Source organism: Protopterus annectens, chromosome 2.part1, assembly GCF_019279795.1.
Source record: "Protopterus annectens isolate FY-2018-M chromosome 2.part1, PAN1.0, whole genome shotgun sequence".
Lineage (NCBI taxonomy): Eukaryota > Metazoa > Chordata > Ceratodontiformes > Protopteridae > Protopterus > Protopterus annectens.
The window spans coordinates 1,566,827,420-1,566,852,798 of NC_056729.1; the positions used below are offsets into that span (position 1 = coordinate 1,566,827,420).

Genomic DNA, 25,379 nt, shown 5'->3' on the forward strand with positions numbered 1-25,379 from the left:
AGCTTAAATAATTTGTTGATTATGTCAATTTTAGGACTGACTTTTTGACATTCACCCATTCCTACTCTAAGGATGAAATTAATTATTTAGACATTTTAATTTTGAAAGATTTTTTTAACAAGCATTTTCACTCAGGCTTTACAGGAAGCCAACTTATTCCAATAACTTTCTTCATTTTTCTAGTAGCCACCCTTTTCACCAAAAGAAGGGACTTGTAAAAGGATAGATGGTACATATTTCTAGACTAACCACAGACAAGAATCACTTTATTCAGGAAATAGATTAATTAATGGATATGTTTTAGTTACAGGTTACCCCCAGAAATTATAGTAAAAGAAATAAAATGATGTACCAAGCCTACAAGGCTAAAAGCAAACACACTTTATTACTAAAAAAATATATAAAAATAGAGTGAGCCCTTTTGTGATTATCACATCGCTTCTTCAGACAAACTAGTTATAAAGTCAAGCAACATTTATACAAAAAAAAAAATCAATAAACTGCCAAAGCAAGACAATCAGCATTTAAAAAGCCCTTGACAAAATAATAATACAACATACTGAAATATCTAAACTGTAAAATACGAAAGGTAGATATAAACAAGACCATATAACAATACAAATAAAAAAACATATAAAAAACATAAACCATTAATGTTTTAAAGGACGTCCTTTCAAAAAAGTTTTGAGTGTAAAAACCCCATCTAAACCTGGAGGTTGTTCTACATTAAACAACAGAATCCATTTTTGTTCAGCTGACTCAGTTCGGTTCACTAAATCCCCACCTCTCATACCTATGTCTAATATCCGAAGTACAAAAAATTAAAACTATGTGTAGAACCATATTGGTTAATATGCTGAGCTAGAGCATTGTTCTCTCTCTTATTCTTAATATCTCTATAATGCTCAAGAATTCTTTCATTTAGAGATCTATTAGTCTTTCCCATATAGAAAGTGTGGCAAATCTGACAAAAAGTAAAGTAGGAAATATTGGTAGTCTGACAATCTGCGTAGAAATCTAAATCTACTTTAAAACCATTATTAAGATGTATATACCTTGATACAGTAAAAATATATTTACAAGCTGAGCAAACCCTACAAGAAAATGTACCCAGTCTACTCAATTGGATTGTATTTGTATGCTGGTATGATCTATAACAAAGGTGTTTTTTCAAGGATTTGTTATTCTTAAAAGAAAAATGTAGTGTCTCATCTATTACTCCCTTTAACTCTGGTATAGTGTGTAAGATGTTCCAATTTCTCTTTATAATGTCACAATAACTGCTGATGTCACTTGACTATTGCAGTGAAACCATAAAGGTGTCACTACTATCAGGCGGTGTCTGTGATACATCAGTCTGTCTGCAAAGTAAGTCCTACATCTGCCTGCCCTTTATGTCCAGGCTTCAGAGATACAAGGGTCAATCTCTGGTTCGTTGTAACCCCTATCTAAAAACTCTTCTTTGAGGGAAGCAATAGCTGTATGCAGTTGGGAGTCATCATTATGCAAGTTCATTAATCTGTGCACCTGTCCTTTCAGTACGTTACATGTGACGTCTAGGGTGCATGCTGCTTCTGTGCAGGAAAATGTTTTTCCTGGTGGGTTTCCTATATACACAAGTGGATAGATGTCTCACATCTGATTTCTTAAGCTGCATGTCTAAAAACTCAATCTCATTGAAAGAGTGTTTGTAAGTAAACTTAAGGAAACTAGTAGTATCATGCATAAAAGCAACAAAATCTTTCAGTTGGTTTGAATTACCATTCCACAACAAAAACATATCCTCAACGAAATGAACATACCAGGATATATACTTAGAGAAAACATTATTGTGCAATAGGTTAGTTGTCAACCATTGTACTAATGCTAGGTTGGCATAGCTGTTTGCACAGGCAGTGCCCATAGCTACGCCAACCTTCTGCAGAAAAAAAATCTTGTTCAAAAATACATACATTGTTCTCCAATGCTATGTCCAACAATGAACATATCAGCTTCACTTTATCATCTGTAAAACACCTTCTATCATTAAGTAATGCTCTAACGCTTTCTACACCCCACTCATTGGGAATCACTGTAAACAGAGATTCAATGTCGAATGTAACAAACATATAATCATCAGCAATGCTCAGGAGTTTAACATATAGTCTCTCCAAAAACAACTTAGTGTCTTTCAAAACACTGTCACATTCATCTAACAAAGAATGTAATGTCTTTTCAATAAATATTGAGATTGGCTCTGTGCATGAATGCCTTCCTGAAACTATGGCCCGCATAGGTGGAAATTCTAAATTCATATGGATCTTCAGAAGTCCATAGATGGTAGGAATGAGTGGATGTTCAACATTAAAAATTTTTAAAAAGATCTTCATTTGTCAAACCAGTCATGAGCAGATCAAAAATTAAGAAAGAAACTTTCTCCATTATGATATTAACAATTGTTTAGAGATACACATGTAAATGCTCACATCATGTAATAGTTTCCTCATTTGCCTAACATATAAATCTCTGTCAAGAACTACTATACTGTCTCCTTTATCAGCGAGTCTAACTTCCAAGGAATCCATATTTTTTAATTCATCCAAGGCTATCATGTCCTCTAGAGTCATGTTACAAAATACAGCTCTAGTACCTTCCTGGAACAATTCTCTGAACTGATTCTCACATAAATCAACAAAAACTTGTACCATGGGATGGGGTGTGGGAATGAAACTGCTAGGCTTCATAAAATTATTAATTTCATTAGAATTATTCCCCACAAACATGGTTTTAAGTGTCAAAGATCTACCTAATAGCCTCAAGTCCTAAAGCATTTCTATTGGGTCTGCTCGTTTGGCTGGAATAAACGACAGACCCTTGTTAAGCAAAGATAACTGAGTTGGAGTTAGCCGTAAAGAAGAAATGTTAAAAACCAAACCTTTGCTTAAAACCTGCGTTTCTTCACAGTTTGCTGCATGGTGTCCATGTTAAGAGGTCCTTTCAGCAAATACATCTCTTTTTTCAGAAGGTTTATAGATGATCTTTTTATTGTGTGGAGTGGAACTATGCAACAGTTAAATTAATTTATTAAGTATGTTAATGAAAGTACTGCATTTTTAAGGTTCACATTTACATACTCTGACAAGGTCATAAATTTTTTGGATGTGGCAGTTTTGGTAGATGAGAATAACAGACTGTACATGAAACAATACAGGAAACCATGTCATGTCAATAGTTTACTATCATGTGACAGTATGCACCCCCCATATATTTTCAAGAGTGTGGTAAGGAACCAGGCTTTTAGAGCCTCTAGACTCAATGGGAGGGAGTCTGACTTCTTGAGATGTACTGAAGGTATTACCAAGGAACTGATGGAGAGGGGCTGTGATGGTCAGATAGTGAAGAATAATGTAGAGGAGGTAACCAGACTCAGAGATTTAGTGGCACAACCATATTTCTCTAAGAGGCAGGTCACTAGGAAAGCTAGTAACACTAGTAACAAAGGGATACTTTGGATGCCCTTATATTATTCGTCTGATGTACAGACCTACATGGGCATAGTTAGGAAAAATTGGGGAATTCCGACGTCTGATAAGGGTATCAGTAACATTATAGAACAACAACCTCGATTTTTGTTCAGGAATGAGCTTTCCCTTAAAAGAGTTATGTTTCCCAAAGAGTAAGGTTAATGCCTTAGAAAATGGAGGTTTGACTATGTGTAGCCATTGTAATTTCTGTAGTTACTTGGACATTAGTACCAAGTTTATGCATCCAGATGAAAAAAGACAGTATCATTTTAATGTTTCTGTTTCATGTAACAACAGACATGTAGAGTAACACCACACATGTAGTGTATCTTGTCCATTGTTTAAAATGTTTGAACTGTTATGTTGGTAAAACTGACAGAGTGTTTAAAGATCGGATTAGGGAACATGTGTACCACATTAATAGAAAGGACAGAGTAAGTGCACTATTTAAATATGTTAGTGAGACTGACGATGAACATACGTTTAAATTTCTTGTAATAGGAGGGTGTATGAAAGTATCAGGGGCGGTGATGTCCGCAACAAGACAGAGGCTCTGGAAGCCAAATGGATTGTAAGGCTTAAGGCAGATAGTGGACATGGCCTGAATGACTATGTACCCCTGAAGCCTATATAAAAGAAAAGGCCCCTCTTTAGATGAATTTTAAGTGTGTATTACTTGCATTTATTCTTACTGGAAAAGTCAGTTTTTTATATATGTATTTTTATATATGTGTTCTTTATATGAAGTTTTATATATGTATTTCTGTATGAAATTATTCTGAATATATTGCTGCTATTTTTTATAAGAGAGTGATTACAATTATATATAAAGTATACATGTATGTATGGCTTTAAATATTTGGGTCATGTGATTATCTTATAGCATGTCTTCATATTCATATTGTGGCATCATTCTTGGTGAGGGACTAGTGACTAGTGCTTTCTGAGTATAAAATGAAGGTTAATATGCAACATATTTACATCTGATGAAGTGGGGTACACACCTACGAAAGCGCTTATGTTTTTTATTCTGTGGTCTGTTCTACAATAAATAATCTTTATACTGGAATCTACAGCCTACTCCTGGTCCTTCTTTGGTTTGTATGCTTCTGGACTCTTTTGGCTTTTTGGACCTGGAGACCTGCTTTTGGTGGTAGCTGTTTTTTTTATTCTATTTGTTATAATTAATGATTTTTAAGGTAATGTTTTTAGTTCTTAATTGTTTCTAAAAGTTTACTGGATGATCAAACTAACAAGATCCTGATGGTTACCAAACATGCAACAATCTAGAAGATTTAGGATTTTTGCTTGGCAATCTTTACATGGATATTTTTATACCCCAACTAGAAAATTTCCTCAGGTAGACAGCAAATGTTGGAGGTGTGATAGGGAAGAAAGAGGTAATTGGAACATATTTTATGGGTGTGTAATGAGTTGACAGACTTCAAGGACTCCCTGCAGAAGACTACTCTGCCAGAGATACTGGCTGAGCAGATTAGTGTAACTGGGGAAATGTTTTTTCTGAGCTATGATACAGAATCGGAATTGCCTAGACATAGTAAGGCTTTGCTGAGTCTAATTATGGTGGCTGCCAAAAAGCAATTACTAGAAAATGGAAATTAAAGTCTAAACCAACTGTAGTAGAAGTAGTAAATATAGTAACAGAGATAAAACAACTGGAACTGAGATCTTCAGAAAAGGGTAGGAGCAAATTACATAGGAAAAAAAATGGGAATTATGTGAACAATACATACAGGGGAGGAATGAGGTTTAAAAGAAGGCAGGATTTGAATGAGCTATGCAATGTTTTACTGACAATGATTGGGTAGAGTATAAGTGAGGTATAATGTTTGCAACCAAGATTGTGTCAATATGGTTTGTTTTCATTTATATAAATGTATTAACTACCAATGTCATAAGTGATTATTTAATAAAAGTGTTTCTTCTTAAAAAAACATATATCCACGGTTTTAAGAAAGCCTTTCTATACTGCACAGCTTATAAACAAAGGGATTGTGTCTAAATCTAGGGATGTCATTGTTCCCCTTTACTTAGGCCTCGTTAGGCCAGTCATTGAGTACCAATGCCCCCTTCGGCATATATATCTAAATCTCCAACACATGTAATAACTGGAAAGCCCATACAGATACCTTATTAAAAAGACAGAAGGCCTAAACCAATATCTACTACGTGGACTGACTCAAAGCTCTGTCATGATATTTGGTATCTTACACACAGTTATAAGGTGACCTGTGTCTGGCATACAAGGAGTTCTCTGACTTAGTACTGATGGATTTACTGCACATCAGCAAGTCAAATGTCTCAGAAATACTCTGCCTGGGGATCTAAAACTGTTCTGCAGCATCAACAGAAAAATAAATAAATAAATGCATAAATACATAAATACATATATTAACAAAATTTGTTTCCTGGGCATACTGGGAATAATGCCATTTTATCACAATTTCGCAGTAGTTAAGGCTGAAGGACTAAAGTGCTGCTTCTTCACTATTTTCTGACCATGCGCTGTGGATTACTGTGCAGTTTGAGGAGAACCATGTGACATAAAATAAACCATGGCAGAACTTTATTTGTATTCAAGTGTTAAAAACTGAGGCCACTGTATCCAAAAAAGTAACTAAAATTTGGTTTAAAACTCATAACAGATAACAGCATTTCAATCATTAAAAACACTGACAACAGCTTGAGCCCAAACTACTCTTTTCTACTTAACATAGACCTTATCCATTCAAAGCAGTATTAAGATTGCTTTCTTTGTGGAAAGCACTGCAGATGCTGTCTCTGCTGCTGTGACTAGTAACTGTTTCCTTATGTATTATGGTATATTAAGTAACTATGTGTTGAATAATTGTTAATGTTTGTCTACAATGCATTAAACTCGTCACCTCTGTACCATCTCTTCGGCTTTGGCAATAACTGTACAGCACTGCAGGACTAAACAGCTTACCCACAGGGACAGACGTCATGAAATGATTTCTTTGGTACAAGTCAGAAAAAGTATCTTGCTTTGATTTGTGTACTTGCAGTATTGTTGGCAGAGTGAATGTTTTATCTGGTTCTGTGGAAGAGTTGTATAAACCCCTGACTATGACCTGAATGCTAAACAAGCTGGCCAGGGAAGCTGGGAGTGAGCAACTGAAGTGATTCTCCCATTTTGTTGGGGGTGTAGGGGAGAAATGGCTTATTCCACCTCCCTGCTAACAGACAGTGAAATCCAAATATCATTGCAGGGATACAGGGCAGAGAAATATTTGTCTTGTCTGACAAACAGCAAATAACACTGTAACTGGATTCAATGTGTGCTTCGAAGTGTGTCTGCCTCCCTGAGCCAGTGTTGCAGGCCCTGCTTTGGTGGCACATAGATGAATCTTTTAAGGCAAGGGAGATATGGAATGTTTAGAAATTGCCTTGATTCTCCTGAATGATGCTGTTCTATGATTTCTTTCATGCCAATGTCAGCAGATGTCATGTAACACTGGGGACTGAATAGGTCAAACATGGTATGTGGGTTTAATGATCATGAGTATAGATCAGCTGGAAAAAAAGGAGCACACAGAAAAAAAAAAAAGATACATTTTCTATTTAACTGCACAGACTACAGATGGTAGAAGCTCTTATTCATCTTTTCATATCTGTCTTAGGTCTCTTATACCAGCAAACATAATTATGTTATCTACTGTTCCTTCTTTGTACTAGAATAAAAGAAAGGCCACCCTGACTTATGCCGAGATTTATAACAAAACATGTAAAAGGTTTCGAATGTCACTCCTTATGTAATAATAAATTATATTTTTACAACCATTAGAACAAATCTGACTGAGGATGGCGATAGTGCAGAGTTGTAAAAAGGCAGTGTATATACAGGTCTACCTCCCTGAGGCTATTGTGCTCAAAAACCTAGGCAGTGCTGGCACAAAAAGAGTCTTATGTTCTAACGTTGTTTGTCTTTTGGCTTTTCCCGGTTAGGGGTCACCACAGCAGAACTCCAGTCCGCTAATGATTGGCAGTAGATTTTCATGAGCGCCGAGGTGCCAGCTCGACGTCCAATCTTCAACGAAGGCACGCCCATTTACGCATGTCTTTCGAACGCCCACCCAACCGCGGGGAGGACATGCAGACTCCACACAGAAGGCACTCCCCGCACTCCAACCGAGAATCAAACTTGAGAACCTCTTGCTGTGAGGCAACAACGCTAACGCTGTACCACCGTGGAAAGTCTTATGTTCTAAAGTGATTTTTTTATTCTAATACATAAGCCGTGTTGGTGCAGCGGTAGTGTTGTCACCTCACAGCAAGAGGTTCTCCCATTCGATTCTCAGCTGGAGCGCCTTCTGTGTGGAGTCTGCATGTCCTCCCCATGGTCGAGTGGTGTTCGAAAGACATGCGTGAATGGGCATGCCTTCGTTGAAGGTTGGGCGTCGGGGTTCTGCTGTGACGACTCCTAACCGGGAAAATCCGAAAGAAGAAGAAGAATATAGAAGAAGTTGTGTAACATAAAATTAACATTTATTTATTTATTTAACATTTGTTTACCAGGGTGGTCTGACTGGGTCTACAGAACCCGTTTTCAGCAAAGGCCCGGGGAGCAAAGCTCCACAAATAGTACAAACCCCCCCCCCCAAAAAAAAACAAACAAAAACTCCTATCCCTCTACTCGTTTACCACCTTTCTAGATCTAGTAAAGTCCGGCTTTCAGAGTTTGCTGAATCCTGGGCTGTTTTGTAAGTTCCTGTGTTGCCCAGACCTTTCTAAGTTAGAGGGAAGCTTCTCTGTTGATCAGTGAGAGTGGTGAGCTTTGGAACAGACTATCTGTCGCTGGAGGAGTGGTTTCATCTCAGAAACTGTAGTTTTATTGTCTGTTTTGAGCTATTTCTATCCCTTTCATCTTTCTGCTTAAAAACTTGTGTTTGCGCGGTTTTGAACATCTCGCAGCGCCGCTTAGCTAGGATTAAACTATTCCCAGTGCCATAAAGTCTGCTCTTCAGTTTTTCCCTTAGAACTAGCCAGTTTCTTAATTTTAGCACTTGATTCTGCTTTTCCATGCCCAGCACTGGTTCAGATCTGTTGTAAGCACTATATAAGCTACAAATCACTGAAGCACTCAGCCTAGTGGTTAACAGTTTTGTACTTATCTTCCTCAAGTTAGTTCGAGGAAAACAGCTCTAGTACTTACTTCCCTCACTTGTCTAGAGGAAAGTAGTGATTATCCAGGCATGTCCAAGGGACAGCTCCCAGTGTTCTCTCCTATCTGATGAATCTGGGCATCTTGGGGCAATGCAGCAATTGCCTCATGTACAATGACAACCCTCTCCTCCTACCACTCAACACTACAACCTGTGAGAGATGCATTTATCTTGCTAAACCGGAGGCAAAGCTCTCTCATCCCAAGACTGAACTTCTCAGTCAAGAGGGGAAGGTAAACACTTGCACCACACCGCACTCATCACATAGTCTCACTATACCTACACCACCTAAACCCACACATAGCTATACAAAAACATTCTCAAAGGTTCTCAATAAGAATCTGCCCAAGCAACAGAGACCTCCAAAGCAGAAACGCAAGCAGCCTCCACCCCTCAATACAACACAAAAGACACATAACACACAGACCCAGTGTGCCACTCAACCACAGCCCATAAGGCAAAACAATGTGCCTAACATATTAGCCATAGGTAACCCTATAGTCAAGCACAATGATGTTCCACTCACCAGAATAGACAAGGAGAAGGTTACTGTTAGCTGCCTGTTGGGTTCCAGGATCCACCACATAACCCACACACTCAGTTCACTCCACAATAAGTACAAATATGACTCAGTCATTGTCCATGTTGATGTGAATGACCTGAGATGTACCTCCCTGGACTACATGAAAAGAGACATGGAGGAGCTGTCCGATCTTGTAATCCGGGCAGGTATGACCCTAGCCCTGAGTAGCATCCTACCTTCGCCCAGAATTATACCGCAGTACAAGGACAAAATGACTGACTTCAACAATTGGCTAAGCTTCTGGTGTCATTCCAAGGGGATCCAGTACCTGTCTGCCTGGGACGACATGGTTGATAGGTCACGATGCTTTGCCAGAGATGGCCTGCACCTGTCACCACTGGGATTCCGGATACTGGCTAAGGCTTTTGCCGCCCCTATAGTGCCTTTTTTAGGCAAGGTTCAAACGACAAACCCACCACCACAACAGATACAGGCAAGAAAAAACTGAGGGTAATGCTACTCAACATTAGAAGTCTAAACCTCAAAATGCACTCACTTGAGGAACTCCTTAAAATGGAGAACATCAATGTATGTGCTGTGACTGAAACCTGGTTCAAGGCTCCAGAGAGCAGCCCTGCATTACTAGGCTATAACTCATACCATACCTTTTGGCCATCTAACCAGGACTGGAATACCAAGGGAGGAGGAGTGTCCATATTCATTAAGGATATCCACACCTTCAGGCTAGTTGCCCAACATAATGCATCTGGAATTATCCAAGTGCAACTAACTCTGGGCAAAACTGCAATCCATATTGTAGCTTGATACAGATCCCCCACCATGCCCCAGGATTCCCACTCCTCTTTTCTTGATATACTGGAAAATATTAGGGTTCAACCAAACACTCTAATAATGGGCGATTTCAACTACCCCACCATTAACTGGGAAAACTACTCATGTACCAACTCCTTTGTGCAATGCTTTCTAGAATTCATAAACTCCAATGCCCTGGATCAACTTATCCACACCCCGACCAGGTGCAATAATATCCTGGACCTAGTCATTACCAACATGCGTGTTCGGTGTTCACACCTGAAGTCAACTCCTCGTTGGTCAGACCTGTCCATAAACTAATCACCATAGATATCCACATCCTGCCCCCACCCCCCATTAAGAAAACCACTGTAACAAAATTCTCCAAAGCCAAATTCATGCTTCTCAGGACAGAAGTGCCAAACTTCACGACACCCATGCAGGTGGACAATACAGTTACGACTGCCGAATCTTATACAAATGCACTCTATATGCACTTAAATGAGTGCATGGATTGTGCTATCCCTAGCAGAACCAAGACGCTATCCTCCAAAAAAAGGAAGCCAATCTGGTGGTTCCCTGCTAAGATAAACTCTACAACAGAAGGAAGAAACTGTTGCAAAAAAGAGTAAAATCCCATGAGTGAAGGAGCCCCCTTGTCAGCCTCAACAAGAAGCTGAGATCCCTCATAAAATCCTCTGAAGCCAGCTATGAAAACAAGATTGCCACTGACTCTAAGGACAACCACAAAGCATTCTATAGCTATGTCAAGAATCTCAGCGGCAACACCCAGATATGCTCTGAGTTACAGCACAATGGCAATAAAATTACAGAACCAACTGATATTGCCAGCATCCTGGCTGATAAGTTCAGTGCCAACTTTACTCCTCCTCAACTCCCTAAAGGGTCCATATCCAAAGAATGCAGTTCCCCTGCAATCACATCTGAGCAGGTAAAAACTGCGCTCTCCAAAGCCAAGAACACAGCATCCATGGGACCAGACAACATCCCAGGCTGTGTTCTACAAGAACTTAAGAATGAACTAGCCCCCTACCTAAGCACCATGTTCAATCACAGCCTCATGTCAGGCTTTGTACCCACTCAATGGAACACAGTAACAGTTATACCACTCCACAAAGGGGGAGACACCACGGACCCAGGGAACTATCGCCCTATTAGCTTGATGAGCCTGATTTGCAAGGACATTTAATGCATCATCATGGATCTCATAAGCAAAGACATTGGTAACCTCCAAACTCTGGACCCCACCCAGTTCGGGTTTGTTAAGGGCAGATCATGCCTCCTAAACCTGATCGACTTCTTTGAAACAGTCACCAAAGCTGTAGACAAGGGTAAGACGGTTCACACAGCCTATCATGACCTCACCAAGGCGTTCGACACATTCTGGAATCATAGATAAACTCACTAAACTGGGTATAAATCTGTATGTCATAAGATGGGTTGCCAACTGTCTCACTGACAGAACCTCCACTGTAAATGTTGCAGACTCCAAATCTGACGTCAAACCTGTAACAAGTGGAGTACCACAGGGCTCAGTCTTGGGTCCTCTCCTGTTTGGTATCCACTTCTCTGAAGTACAGGCTAAAACAGAGGGTCTCTGGCTGACGAAGTTGGCAGATGACTGCAAATTAGGTGCCATAGTCGAGTCCCCAAATGATGTAGACATCCTACAGAAGGGCCTCACAGAGACTGATGCCTGGTGTCAGAGCCACGGCCTCAGGCTCAATGCCAAAAAGTGCACTGTCATCCCCTTTGGTAAAAACTCGGCACCCATGAACTACCACATACAGTCCACTTAACGCCGAAGGTGTGATAAGAGACCTTGGGACCCAGGTGGACAGTAGTCTCTCCTTTGATGATCACATCACCACAGTAATCAGGAAATCCTTCTATGTGGCACATCTCATCATGAAAGGGTTCTCATCCAGGAAAAGAAGGTCATTGTTCCCCTCTACTTGGCTCTCATTCGACCCATCATTGAGTACAACGCTCCTTTTGGAATGTACCTCACAATAAATCTGCAGCAGCTGGAAAGGCCACAAAAATACCTCACAAAGAGGATTGCGGGACTTAAACAGATGCCCTACGCTGACCGTCTCAAATAACTCCAGCTTTACTCTGTAGCATATTGCCTACTCCGGAGTGATCTCTGCCTAACATACAAAGCTATGTCAAACCCACAGCTGCTGGACATGCTACACCTAAATAAATCCCAATCCCTCCAAGCTACATACTCCGGGGACCTAAACCTTAGATTCCTGTCCCAGAGACTTCCCATACTCTGGAACAAGCTACCTATCCATGTCAAGCAGAGTTCCTCATTAGCACTCTTCAAGAAAAATCTTGATGAGTGGATGGGAAATAGGAAATTCACCCCGGGGATCACTTCTGTGGCTCTGCTCGACAGGGGCACAGGAAAATAACCTTCTTGGGTGGCGAGAGCCAGGGAACCTTGTTGGCTAGGCTTACATAGGCCCTTGGGCCGATATCCTAGTAACTACCTATGAAACAATACAAATACAGTATAATCCAATACGATAAAAATTATATGAGAGATATTGTACAAAAATAAGTTGAAAGAACATAAACTATGTTAAAATATGTTACAAGATATACTGCACATCTAGGCAATTCTATAGAGTTAAAACATTATAGACAATTATAGTCACGCTCACCATATACATAGCCTATGAATAGACAGTGTACAAAAATAGTATTTAGGCAGTGCAATGTATGACATTGACTGTTATAGTATATGAAAAAAATAGAATGTTGGTTTCAGTTATGAAAATAACAGCCAGAAAGTTTGTGATGAGGAAAGGTAGTGAGAGAGTTAAGATTATAGGCATTGCAGTCTCAGCAGTGGCTTAAGGATATGGTATAGAAACAGAGTAGGAGTTAGGAGAGCCATAGGATCTTGCAGACTGTGAGGGAGTGAAATATGACAGAAGAGGAGGATGAGGCTAGTGTGGAAGACGAGGAAGAGCTGAGCATTAGGTAGACTTTATGCAGGAGCAGGGCCATATATTTTTGAGATAATTTTTTTAAAGAGGCTTTGAAATGGGTTAGGCCAGGCATAGACCTGGTAGCTAGAGGTAGTGAATTCCACAGTATAGATACAGAGTACAAATACAGAGAGTGACCTGATTTTCTTGAGGGTTTTGAGATAGCTAAGAGATTTTTGTCTTCTGATCGTACAGATTGATTTGATGAATAAGGTGTCACTAGATCGGCTAGTGCTGGGCAGGCAGAATGCTTGAAAATAAGGTTGTGCAAGGTGGATAGCTGAATAAAGGCAAGTTGGTTGGGGAGTTCAAGCCAGTTTAGTTCTGGTAGCGGTTTACAGTGGTCTGTGTGATATTTAGAGTTTGTGGCAAACTTTGCAACTTTGTTGTAGCACTGTTCCATCTTACTTAGGGTAGAAGTTTGTAAGTTAGTTAGGATAGGAGCACCGTAAAGAAGGGAGGGAAGTAAAAATTTTTTGCAAGGGTAATAAAGAAATGTTTGTTTCTGTATAAGACTCCTAGTTTTTTGATAAGTTTTCTTTACATCTTGCTGTATATGGAGGTTGAATTAAACTTTATTGTCAATGACAACACCTAGAAGTTTGGTTTCCTGCACTATTTCTGTGACAGTGTTGTCAGATGCAAAGATGTTGAAATGATTAGTGACAGGGGAGGTGTTTTGGGGGTGAAAGAGTACTAGTTTAGTCTTCTTTGCTTAAGAAAGAGTTGTGGATTTCTAAGCCAGGATTTGACTGCAGTAAAAGACTGTTGAGTTTTTGAAAGTAGCTCTGGTAGTGATTGAGCAGTACAGAGTATGGTGGAATCATCAGTGTATTGAATGAGGGTTCCAGGGTGAGAAGCAGTGTGAAGGTTGTTTGTGAAAATGTTGAAGAGTAGGGGTCCAAGGATGGAGCCTTGAGGGACTCCACCAGTGCTGTGGAGAAAGGGTGAGAGTTCACTGGACCATTTCACTGCTTATTTACGATCCTTGAGGTAGCTCTGAAACCATTTTACTGTGTTATGTGAGAAGCCTAAGTTAGACAGTGTGTTCAATATCTGTGGCTGGATTGGAAACCATGTTGGGTTTTGGTTAAAAGATTGTTTTGCAATAGATATTTCATTGCCTGCTGATGGCTACCTCTCTTGAAAATTTTGGATATGGGTGACAAGATTGATACAGGACGGAAATTGGATGGTTCAAAAGAGTTGCCTCCTCTGTGGATGGGGGTGATGTGAGATTGCTTCCATACGGTTGGTACTTCTGATTCGGATAAGGGCCTATTTATAAGGATACTGACTGGGTAGACAACTGAGTTGTCAGCCAGAGTGAGGAAGTGCGGTGAAAGATTATCAGCTGAGGTGGAGCAGGGTTATAGTTTTTGTAGCAGTTTCTTAGTGGTGTCAGTGGGTGTGGGCTGAAATGAGAATGAAGTTTGTATGACATTTTGTTGAGTGGGAGGATTATTAATGACAGGGTTAGAAGTAGTGGATGGTATAGGGTTAGTGTCTGAATTGGTTGAAGGGTGAGGGGTCCAGCATTTGTCTGAACTGGTTGAAGGGTGGAGGGATCCAGCATTAGGGATATTAGTTAGTAGGTCTGATATTGATTTTATGAAGTGCTTGTTAAAGTTTTCTGCTATTTGTGATGGAGGGATATCAGGTGATAGGGTGTGCTCTCTCTTTGTTTCAGGGTTAAGAAGAGAAGATATGGAGTGCCAACATTTTTTGTGGTTGATTTTTATGCTGGAGTTGAAGCTGGGAATAGTATGACTTCTTACCTCTGTTGATTAGTTTTGTCACTTTTTTATGTAGTGTTTTGAAATTGACATGATTTTGTTCATTTTTGTTTAGCTTCCAGGTTGTCCAGGCTAGGTCCCTTTGCTTCATCAGGTGTTTACATTCCTTAGAGAGCCATGTTGCTAAGTTTTTTTTTTATTCTTTTCAAATGAATGGGAGCTAGTGCATTAAATATGTGAAGGAAGATGTTATTAAAGTATAGTACAGCATCATTAAGTGGTAGTCGTTTAAGGGGTGTCCAGCCTATTTTATGTATTTCATGTAGGAGATTGTTGAATTTATGCCGAGAAAAATTTGTTGAATTCCTAACTGATTTTACAATGTATACTCTTAGTTGTTGGTAGTTTGTTTTAAGGGAATAAGCTGGCAGATGATTGCTCAGGAAACTAGACAGTGTACCGCAAGGGGGTAATTATTGCAAACTTCAGCAAAACTGACCTTAATAAACTTTCTAGCAGCTACAATCACATTGTTAGATTTGCTACCGATGCAGCCTACAGAACTCATCACTGTCATAACCTAAATCTACTAGGATGGCTTGAACTGCCTAACCTACTTCAGGTTAACCAACTAATAGTTCCACACAAGATCCTGTACCAACCAAATAATACACCTGTACTTAAAAACCTCTTCACCCCTACAGTAACCTTAGCGCACTTTGTTCATCTGAAAGGCTACTACTTCAAACTCTCAAATCCAACAACACAGTCGGTAAATTTCTATTTGCTAACTCTGTTGGCAAAACTTGGAATTCTCTTCCTGCTAATCTTACATCTGAACTCTCTCTACCTCAATTCAAGAAACGCCTGATTCAGTACTTTAAAAAACGATGGCTATGTCCTTGTCCTAATCCAGACTAACTCTAACCATCACTCGTGTGCACATGGAGGACATCTGCCTACACTTTATTGTTTCTTTAGTTATAAATCCTATTATCTCCTTGGATCTACTACCAGGTTAGCCTACTAGGCATTCAATACCCTATCATTCTTAAAAACACTGTCTAGAATTTTCCATCTGAGTAAAAATGTAATAATTTGTGTATCTGCTTTTGTGTTTGTTTACACCTGTGTAAAAATCCTTTTATTTGTGTTTTATTTTGTGTTTTAAATTTTAAAAATGTAACAGTTTGTTGAATGTCTTTTTGGAGCTTTTCTCCCCGGGCCTCTGCTGAAAATGGATATGTATCCAGTCGGACTACCCTGGTAAACAAATGTAAAATAAATAAATAATAAATAATTGGCGGGGTGGGATACTAGGATCCAGTCTAGGGTGGATTGGCAGGTAAGATCTTTGCTGTATCTTGTTGAAGTATTGATAAGCTGAGAAAAAATATACAGATTTATACTATGTGTGGGGTAGCTGGAAGCTTTGGTTTGCCAGTCTATATTTACATCTCCTAAGATTATTGTTTTGAGGTTTATTATTTGGGATGTCTAGGATAAAATATTTTCCAACACTGATATATTGTGACCTGGTGGGATATATATAGTACTATTATGCAAATTATTTTTGATGTGTTGAGGTTCAAAAAACAGATTAGTACCTCAGCATTAGAAAAGATGGGTATATTACTAGTATAGGGTGTGATGTTGAGTGTAGAGGGATATAGAAGGGCTATCCTCCCCCCTTTTTGTAGATCTTATTATTATTGCACAGTTTGGAGATATTACTGAGTCTTTTACATTGGGGTGTAGCTATGTTTCAGTAAAGGCTAGTATGTCAGGTTTTTTTTATCAATCCAAGCATGCACTGGGGCTATATTATTAAATATACTTCTAAGGTTCAGTGTAAGTATGTTTAAATCTTTGGGGTTACTCTTGTGGCTAGGATTAGAGGATGGCCCTGGGTTACAATGTATGTCACCACATTTGAGTAGATAGGTAATGAGGAATGAGTACCATGGGAAGTGTGTTTTATTCATATGTGATGGTACTGGTGTCAAGTGTGGTTTCGTAGGAGGTGAGGAAGCCAGTTTGTGGCTTGAATGATATAGGAGGGTATAGGGGAAAACCTGGGATGAGATATGTGAGAATATGAGTTGTTTATTGAGGATATGGTTGGAGGCGGTTGTTGATGTGTATTGGTGTGTGGGGGGTATGTGACAATATAGTTGTACTGAGGTTGAGAAGTAAGAGTAAATAATCTAGGCAGATTAGAAGGACCATGTCAACTGTGATGGTGGGTTTAAAAATAGTAAAAGTGGTATTTATGTGTTAAAAATATAATAGCAAATGTAACTAGAGATGTATGTCATCTAGTGATATGTGAGCAACTTAAAGTATGGTTAGAAATGTTTTGACTTCAAGGTGGACTTTGACAATTTGGTTAGATGCCTTGTGGTTTGTGATAAGGAGGGGTGGGGGAGATAATGTTAGTTTGATGTGTGGATAGTAGAAGAGAAGGTGGTAAGCCTGGAGTTAATGTAAGACAATGTGAGGTGGTGATTGTATTGTGATACTGAAGCAGAGTAAGATGCAAAGAATTATAGGAGGGGGAATGAGAATTCAATGTGATGGATGTAAGGGAAAGCAGGTAAGTTTGGTTAAATAAAAGTAGGTAAGGTGTGAATGTTGGTGTGGACAAGGTAGAATTGGATAATAGGAATGAGAGGGAATGGCTTGCTTGGGATATGAGTAGAGGTGCTAGGGTGGGTGATTTATGGGGGCAGGGCAGAGGAGTGGAGTGAGCAAAGTGAGTGCAGCGGGAAGAATCCACCCCAGATGGTTTACCACCAAAAACAGTGAGCTTCACCCTTCAGCAGTAAAAAGCCTGTGAGAATGAGTGATCTGCATCAAAGCTGGTTGGTCAAATGCCTTAGAATGCTACATCTGCATACTCTGTTCATTTTCATAGTGGTTTAGTCAGTGGACCTTTTTTTTTCTTTTGTGATGAGGAATTCTGTTAGGTAACCCTATGAATGACCACTAGCTGGCATGTTGTCATAGTCAGTTTCATATATAAACAAAAATATCATTTCTGTTATCCAAATTCCTTTTAATTCTATTTGACAATGAAAATTCCAATTATCAGTCAGGATACACCAGTCTCCTTGCACCTTATTATATATAGCTCTTAACAGAATGAAAAAAAAGAGGGCTGATAACAAACAATGTGTTTGAACTTTATAAATGAACAGTCCTTACTTTGCAGCATTGGGTTAATCCTTGACATTGCTTCTTTCATCTCAGATCCACCAACTGATTAGTCTATTAGTTGTCAAAACAGTTTGCCTATATTCATATTCACTGAAGCAATGGTAAGTGATTGCATGTCACTTTTTAGATAAGTTTTAAGGCTCTTCTCTTATTCTTAAAAATTAACATTTTTTGCTATGGTTTATTTTACTTTTCATCATATGTTATCCTTCACGATATACATGTGTCTATATTAGAAGACTATATAGGGCTGTACTGCTAGCTATAATTGCTGGTATAGAGGCTGTCTGCACATCACAATAAGTGATTGTTGTTGTTTGGTCATTATTCTGGCATTGCAGAACTAATTTGATTTTTGTGAAGAAAATCAGAATAGCTTAATTTGGTTACTGTTTGTGTGATATAAAGTTCACACACATTTATTATTGCTATTTCTTGTCACACTCAGATGTTGAGATGTACACAGTTAGCAAAGTGGATATAAATGCTGGTGGGGGTGAAAGATGTCTGTCAATGAAAGTACCTTACCCTCTTGCCATATACTCATTTTAAACAGTCATATGGGGTTGTAGGAATAGTGTGCATTTATGTGAATTTAAATTGGAATACCTTACTGCAGTTAAACTGGTTGCAATATATCTGTGTGAAACAAACCTAAAACAATACTGTGACCATTATTTTTATCACAAGCAAACATCTGAGGTATACTCTGTCAGCAAGGTGATTGTAACTGCTGGGTGGATATGTTTTTTTCTGTGGATGAAAGCAATTTACTCTGTTATCAGCTATGCATTTTAAACAGTCTTTCATCTGGCTTTGCAAGACTACTGTGCATTCGAGGGAAGTAAGTTGGAATACTCTACTGTGGCTACTATGTATTTGTGTGAAACAAATCTGAAATACATTACTGAGGCCATTATTTTTATCACAATCAGACATCTGACTTGTACTCAGTCAACAAAGTGGCTATAACTGCTGGGTGGATCTAGGAGTTGTCTGTGGATGAAAATAACTTCCTCTTTCCATCTGCTCAATCAGCTTTTGCAGCATTAGTGTACATTTCTGTGAAGGTGGAAAACTTTATTGTGGCTATTGTGTGCAGCTAACCTCAAAATATGTCATTGTGGTCAATATTATTATTGTTATTGTTATCATTATTATTATTATCATTACCAAAATAAATTTTTTTTTTAAATTTATTTTATTTCCAGTTTGATTACTGGGTAGTCCACTGGGTCAACATGGCCCATTTTCAGTGGAGGCCCGGGGAGAAAAGCTCCGAGAATGCATTAAAAAACAGGTTACATACAGGATTTACAAGAAATACAAGCAAGGTCTGAGAATGCATTAGCAGTTTACAAATATGATTACAAGAGGTACAACCTAGTAGCAGAAACAATTCTGTGTAACTGAGTAAATTAAGCTTTTACAACGAGTATACGTTAGTAGAAATGTATTGAAACTGAGTGTTAAGGTTGTATAGATATTTGATATGTATTGAGAAATTACAGGAATTTGAGAAATTGTGGATAAGCTTTACATGCATATATTAGAGTAGAAAGGAGTACTCTATATTTACAATATTTACAAGTTTTGTTGAGCAAATATAGCTGTAGGAGTGGAAGAAGTAAGGAGAGGAATAAAGCCGCAGGAGAGTGTAGGGAGATTTGATAGAGTTGAAAGAATATATCTGAGGGAGGTATATAGGGATTATGTGCCAGTAGGGGGAGACTCTTATGGCTTGAAGTGATCGAAGCTTAAGTAAGGAGAGATAATGTGCTGGAAGGGGGAGACTTTTAAGGCTTAAGGTAATCAGAGCTTAAGTAGGGAGGAGGCAGGGGCATTTCCGTTTAGTAGGCAAGTGTATAAAACGCTTGAGGAAGGGAATTCCATTTTTTGCCTAGAGCATAGAGCATAAGGAAATACCTTATGTGCAGAAAGTCAACAATATGAACTTAACTGCTAGGTATGGGTGTTGTATGTGGGTGAAAATGACTAATCATGCTGTAATGATCAAGTCAGTCAATAGTTTGGCTTTGCAGAATTAATATGCATTTATGTAAAGCAATTTAGAATACTTTATTGATCCTATTTTTTATTACAATCAGATGTGAGGCCTACACCATCAAAAGTGGCTATAAAGGATTAGTGCAGACACTGGTGGACTAGTGTGACAGCAGTTTGCGATGAAATGCTCTGAAATGGATAGTTATTTTTTTACTGATTAGCAAATTTTGTTTCACTTCTTGCTGGAAAAAATATTCAAGACTTCAAACTTAAAACACATTCAAACGAATTTTGCTTTACTATGCAAAATATTATGTATTAGGCAATACGTACAGACAAGTATAAATTAAACACAATCAGGAAACTAAATACAAAAGAGCACATGCATTTATGCATGGTCCAAAAACTGTCTGGTGGGGCCCATAGGTTGTAAACCACCTGGGGCATAGGGTACTCTTCACAGGTTTGTAGGTAAGTGTTAGGCTAGCTGCCCTTGTGGGCCATTTTTATGCCCATCCAACTTCCCTTTCAAGAGTGAGAATCAAACTCTGTGTCTTGAGTCTGTAGGTAAACACCTTAACCATTATCCTAACCTTCACCCCCACTATGAGGGCACACAGCATGCCACCATTGGCAATGGGTAAAATCCAGGTCATGGGTGGTCTTGCTCCTCTGGCTCATTAGCTAGAACACCTCAACAGGCTTCACAAGCATGACTTCATAATTCTATAATGATTTTGTTGCACGCAGGCATAAGACCTGCCATCTCCCAAGATGGACATCATCCAGTCACTGGTGACACTCCTCATCAGCCTCATCAGTCTCTACACATGGGATATTCAGTCAGAGATTATATGCATGGCTCCTTGCATCTGCCTTTTCCTCCCATGACCCCAGAAAATCCCAACTGCAAGTCGGCATAGTTGACACTAATGGTCACATCAAGGCAGCTCTAACGCACCACTGAAAGATGTGATCACTGACTCCCCACACCTTCCAGGAACGACTGGCTATGTGTGTGACCCTCCTCCATATCATAATGTTGCAGTCACCTGCCACTACCTCCCTCATCTGTGCAAATGATGAATAATGTGCCCTGCCCACCTCACTAACCTGTGTGGGTATGGTGATGTCTGATGCACACTGTGGATAGTCTATGCATTGCCCTTCACAGCCTATGTGAGATATCCCACACATCATTTTAACATTGTAGTCTGTGTTGTGTCTCATAGCTGTGAAGCAGTTAATGCCTCTCCACTCTGTCCTTCTCCTGCTGTGAATGATATGGAAGGTCCTGTCACCTGCTACTCCAGTTCTTTGTGCAACATCATGCTGTAGAGATGGCACACACAACAAAGACATTATTACTACATATGTCTGGACTGTATTAAAGCACCACTCATGAGCTAACTAAACATCAGATGCTTCCTCTCAGTAGGCCAAATATACATTCTACATTATTATACGCTTCCACAGGGACTGTGTTACAGCTCATTTGCTATATGGTCTGGGGTTTGTAGAGCAGGGTCACCAACCAGGGATTGAAGGCATATCCAGCTTCTGCTGCAACACATAGCACAAAACATATATGTGGCCTGCTCCCTGCGATGTGCAATTTATGACTCCCAGAACCTTGTGGAAATGGGCTGTGTCATAGAAGGCCAGAATCTATGATTCTCAGGACCTCAGACAAATTGGTTATATGTACAGAAGGCCCACATGATGTTTATTCTCTCCTCTGTTGCCTTGGATAACCAGCTATGTTCATCTACATCCTGTAGTATAATGTCACATAAGTGGTTTATGATTTGTGAAGTTAATGCCTGTGATACACCCTAACTTGTCCCCTGTAGGTCATTAAAAGGTCCCTGCAACATAAGGTGACAATATTTTAGTATCCATAGGTATAGGCATGCCATGCTTCCCCCTAGATTCCATTTGTGGGCAACATAGTTTTACTAGGTCCCTTAAAGAACCCTTTTTGCTTGGAAGTGGTCAATAATTTGTTGGTCGGTGGGTTGGTGGCAAGTCAAGTGCTGTCTATTCCTCCCCTGGTAGAAGACAATGCTCTGATAGGCAACACAGTGGGCAGAGGATCTATTGCTGGCTCCTAATACACACTTATATGCTACTACTGCTGCTCTTTCTAGTATTACTCCATGGTACAACAAGATTAGTGGAATTGAAAATGGGTAGGTGCCCCGATTTCATACATTTCTGAATCAGTCCACCTTTTTGTGTCCCTTATTTTGCATAATCTGTCATTATGCCCTCATTATATTCGGTCTGACAATGATATTATTATACTGTAAGTATTAGATATTACTTTTAATCTGATTGGTAAATTCATATATCCCTGGGATGAGCATGAATGAGCTTCAATAGGATCAGCACTCTACCCAGTCAACAAATACAAATAACATAAATAAAATAAAACTATAGTCCAACAAAATGGATGCACCCAGTTTAAGAAAAACAGTCATTTGAAGTTATGGTTTAGCCTTAATTAATAGTTTCTACAAGCAGGTTAAACTTTCAATAGCAATAAACGTTGAAAAAAACATTATAGGAATGTGTAATAGATAAAAATCAAATATGATAAAATACATATTTTTCCCTTTTGTCATTACTCAAAATACATAATACTCATGATTTGCACAGCATTGTCCTGTGAAACTGGATAACTGCAATTTTTTCCAGCCATTTCTTACTTATTTTTAGTCTTACTATAGTGCCAAACCAAATACATTTTAACAGTTGTTTATCATCATCTTGAGGCACACACAATAGTAAACAAAAAAAAATCTACTACACTGACTTACCTTTAACCTGAAGACTTTTTTCCCACTGCGGATGGCACTGTCCTCAAAGCAGAATTCATTCTCTCTTATAATTGATCGACTTTCCTTGTCCCCAGTGTACGTAACAACATAGAAATCAGGTGCCCACATCTCAAACTCTCTCTCCCAGTTGATTATGGTGGACAGGGGTGCACTAACCAAGAAAGGACCTTTGGAGTGACCCTACTTAGAAGAACAAAGAAGTTACAAAAATATACATACATTTCAAAAGAGTGCACTTAGCTGCAGATCAGACCACTTTCTAAAGGCATTCATTCCACCTTCCCAGACTCAGCTCTTTCAACAACTATTACTTGAATTAATATCACTGTCATTCTGATTATAGGACAGAATGTCACTAAACATAACTACAAATACAGACAACTTGTAATCTTATATATCCACTACAATCACATGATGCTTGCATTCCTGACTCCCCTAATATGTATATGAATCTTAATATGAGTCTTATCACTTGTGTTTAAGTTTATAATCTTGTCTCATTTTGCCTTTAGAATTTCTTGCAAATGTACTACACTACCTTTATGCTTTTACATAATTTTGCTCATCTTCATTGAACTACATTAAGGACCAAAAGGTCAAACAGGTCCTTCCCACTTACTTGCTCACTAAAATGAATACAATAAATAAAAAAAACTTATTTATTCTACCCTTCTCCATCTTATGACCAGCAAGAAATTAACATATTCTAAATGCCAGATGATGACCGTCATTTTTATTTCTGAACTTGAGCTTACTAATGCATGGCAATAGATTAGGACACTTGCAATACCAGGCATTTCCAACAATTTAAATAACTGCTTTTAGTGATAGACTGTCCTACAAATTTTACAACTTTTAATTACAGATGTGAATGCTGCAATTATTGCATATGTGGCATTTGGATTCCCACCTACATTACAGCATATATCTTGCACATTTCCACACTGAAGTTGTGCTACTTTTGCATTTAATTACTGGATAAATAAACCACGTATCAGGTATATGTGTACGGAGACTGTGTATGTGTGTGTGTGTGTGTGTGTGGGGGGGGGGGGTAGAGGTTCAGTCATAGTCCTTAAAACATGACATAATCTGCTGATAGCAATCATGCTCACAAAACCACAGAAACAAAGAATTTTGTTATAAAGACAACATAATCTTAATTCCCACATTGTTCTCTCAAGAACAGACTGTTCTCTGTGAAAGGAAAGGCTTCATTCAGTAATGCATTTCAGCTGCAAGGTATGTAATACCCTGTCTTCAAATTCTGAGCACATCCATTCTATAATGTCAGCCTGAAGGTATTGATTGAATATGAACAGTCTCCATCTTCTATATGGTGATGTATCACTGAAAGTATAAAGTCCACTACTATAAGGCAAAGCAGTTACACTGTGCTTGGTTGCTCACTGCAGGACTTCCTGAAATATTATCTAAATAAACGTCACCAATTTTTTTTTTTTCGAATAATCAAATCACTGCTGTGTGGACTAAAGTAGATTTAACTAGTGTACTCTTCAGACACGTGAATATAAAGTTCACAAAATTCTCCAAAGCACCATGTCAAACCACCATCATGTATATTTTGACTGTTTTTCCTACTGAATTAATTACAAAATAGACAAATAGACAATATTATATAGACAATGACTACATGAGCACTGACTTTACTTTGGAGATGCATTTTTTTCAGTCAACATAATAGCAGTGTATTGGCAAGTGCACTGGCATCTCAAACATTTTCACATTAACAGATTTTGATTGTGGATGATCTACTTCTGTTCAAAGAGTAATTTCCAGTGTAACAGCAAACAAACTACTGTATTTCTGCTGTCAAACTGTACAAACTGGATAACATGTAGACACCTCCTCTGTAGGCAACTGCCCTTTTCGGTTGCATCGTGTCTATATTTATTTTTCTTTAGAGGTAATTTGGTTGTGCTGTGTCACTATTTATTTTGCCTATATAGTAAAATAAACTTTTCTGCCCTTATACTATATATATAACAAAGCTAAAAAAATTCTTAGCATCTGTCTCTCCTGGGTATCGTCCGCCCCAAGCAGATGTCCCATTTCATACATCATCACAACTAAGAGGACTATAAAGCCTTGTGACCTGCATTGCAGCTTACAGCCAACAAACTGCAGGGATGGTTGTCAATGTCTCACATTACTCTCATTTGTACAAAAAGTCATCACTTACAAACTTACACTACATTTGATACTATACTCCAGTATAAGCCGACCTGTATTAACTGAGAAACTTATGGGGTATGAAAGTGTACAGCTGTGCCCTTTAAAGCTTGCTAACTCAACTGCCAATGATGATGACTTGCCTTGAGTGTTTCTTTGGAAGCCACTTGTCCTTTACAAAGCTCCAAATCAGCCTTTGCCTGCCATGCTTCTCTATTTCTTGTCCAGCTACTTTTTATCCTCTTCATGTTTTCATGATGACAAAAAATTGTGGACTGGGAATCCAGATATGTGGCCAGATTAGCAGGAAAT

At 38.8% G+C, this 25,379-nt stretch overlaps 1 protein-coding gene across 3 annotated transcripts in view; it reads right to left on the bottom strand.

The window, feature by feature from the left end:
- Positions 1 to 25,379, bottom strand: part of CHD5 (chromodomain helicase DNA binding protein 5) — a 2,140,358-nt gene that overhangs the window by 1,297,442 nt on the left and 817,537 nt on the right. For all 3 annotated transcript variants that reach the window (XM_044063016.1, XM_044063014.1, XM_044063013.1), the window contains exon 13: positions 22,854 to 23,054. In XM_044063016.1, the coding sequence (XP_043918951.1) occupies positions 22,854 to 23,054 (201 nt within the window). The remainder of the gene's footprint in view (positions 1 to 22,853; positions 23,055 to 25,379) is intronic.